Raw genomic sequence first — 1,211 nt, 5'->3', positions numbered from 1 at the left:
TTTCTTACACAGTTTCAGCATCTCTTGAGCCGTAGTTCTGAACTAGGTGCTCATCTTATAGTAGACCAGAATACTATCTCTAAGTCCTGGCATTTGAATCTCACTATGCTATAACATTTCAATCGCTCTAGAATGAAACATTTCAAGATCAGTATAATATCAAATTTAGCATAAAGCCAGAAGTCATGAATACGGTAAGTGTATCAATGTTTTAAGTCAGTTTTCTTACAAACTTTCAGCATCTCTTGTGCCGTAGTTCTGAACTTGGTGCTCATCTTATAGTAGACCAGGATACTCACACTACAGTTGATGGTCTCCATCAGAAACGTGAAAGTGTAGCACAAGAAGGCGATGTTAAAGTAAGCGCCACCTAGCTTCAACTCTCTGACAAAACTGAGCGCGGTCAGAACAGCCGAGTGCGGAATTAAGCAGACGATGAAAATCAGGGAGACAGTGACCAGCATGACGGACGTCCTTTTCTCTTTCAGAAGCGCGTCACTTTTCTCCCCCTGAGTTTTCCCGCTGACCACTGCTGACCTCCACTTGGCCTTGCTCCTCAGCTGGACAACAATGACGACTGTGGAGACGGTGGTGACCAGGAACGTAAAGTAGGGCACGGCCAGGTCTATGAGGAGATAACTCACGTGTAGAACGATGTCAGCGTTCTCTCGGTAGATGAGAGTGTATATAGTGCGATTCGTGAGCGGGTTGACCAAATAGACAAACTCAACACAATAGAAATAGTACAGCGGAAACAGATAAATGGAAATCAGAAAAAATATCAAAACATTAACAATCAGAACAACCTTTCGTGAGAAGAGCAGCCTCACTTTCAGAGGCAACGTGACCGACACGCACCGCTCGAACGAAGTGAAGGCCGTAATCAGCCCGCTGACCCTGATAAAATAACCGTTCGGGTAGAAGAAGAACACGGCCACCATGTCGTAGAGGGAGAAGTCTAGCTCCATCCTGGACAGCCAGGGGTTAATCAGAATGTTGTAGCCCTGCTGGGTGACCAACGCCCCGATGTCGCTGAGAGCAAGCGCGGTCAATGTCACGCTGACCGTATCATGAAAGCCTTGTTTGTAAAAGTTCCTAATGGTGAATACGTTGCCTAGGATACCCAGGATGCCTATGACCTCGCCTACTATCAGTAAATTGAAGATATTGAAGAAGTCGGAGATCAACGAGTCAAGGGGATAACTCTTCAT

The 1,211-nt window shown here is 45.7% G+C and overlaps 1 protein-coding gene across 1 annotated transcript; it reads right to left on the bottom strand.

The window, feature by feature from the left end:
- Window positions 1-203: 203 nt before the first annotated feature.
- Window positions 204-1,211, bottom strand: LOC106062631 (FMRFamide receptor-like). Its single transcript, XM_013220926.2, has one exon. It carries the CDS (start codon window positions 1,209-1,211, stop codon window positions 204-206), a length of 1,008 nt encoding a protein of 335 aa, XP_013076380.2.

The sequence above is a fragment of the Biomphalaria glabrata genome, chromosome 2 (assembly GCF_947242115.1).
Source record: "Biomphalaria glabrata chromosome 2, xgBioGlab47.1, whole genome shotgun sequence".
Classification (NCBI taxonomy): domain Eukaryota; kingdom Metazoa; phylum Mollusca; class Gastropoda; family Planorbidae; genus Biomphalaria; species Biomphalaria glabrata.
The sequence above is the reverse complement of the archived record's forward strand: the minus strand, read 5'-3'. Positions and strand labels throughout refer to the sequence as shown.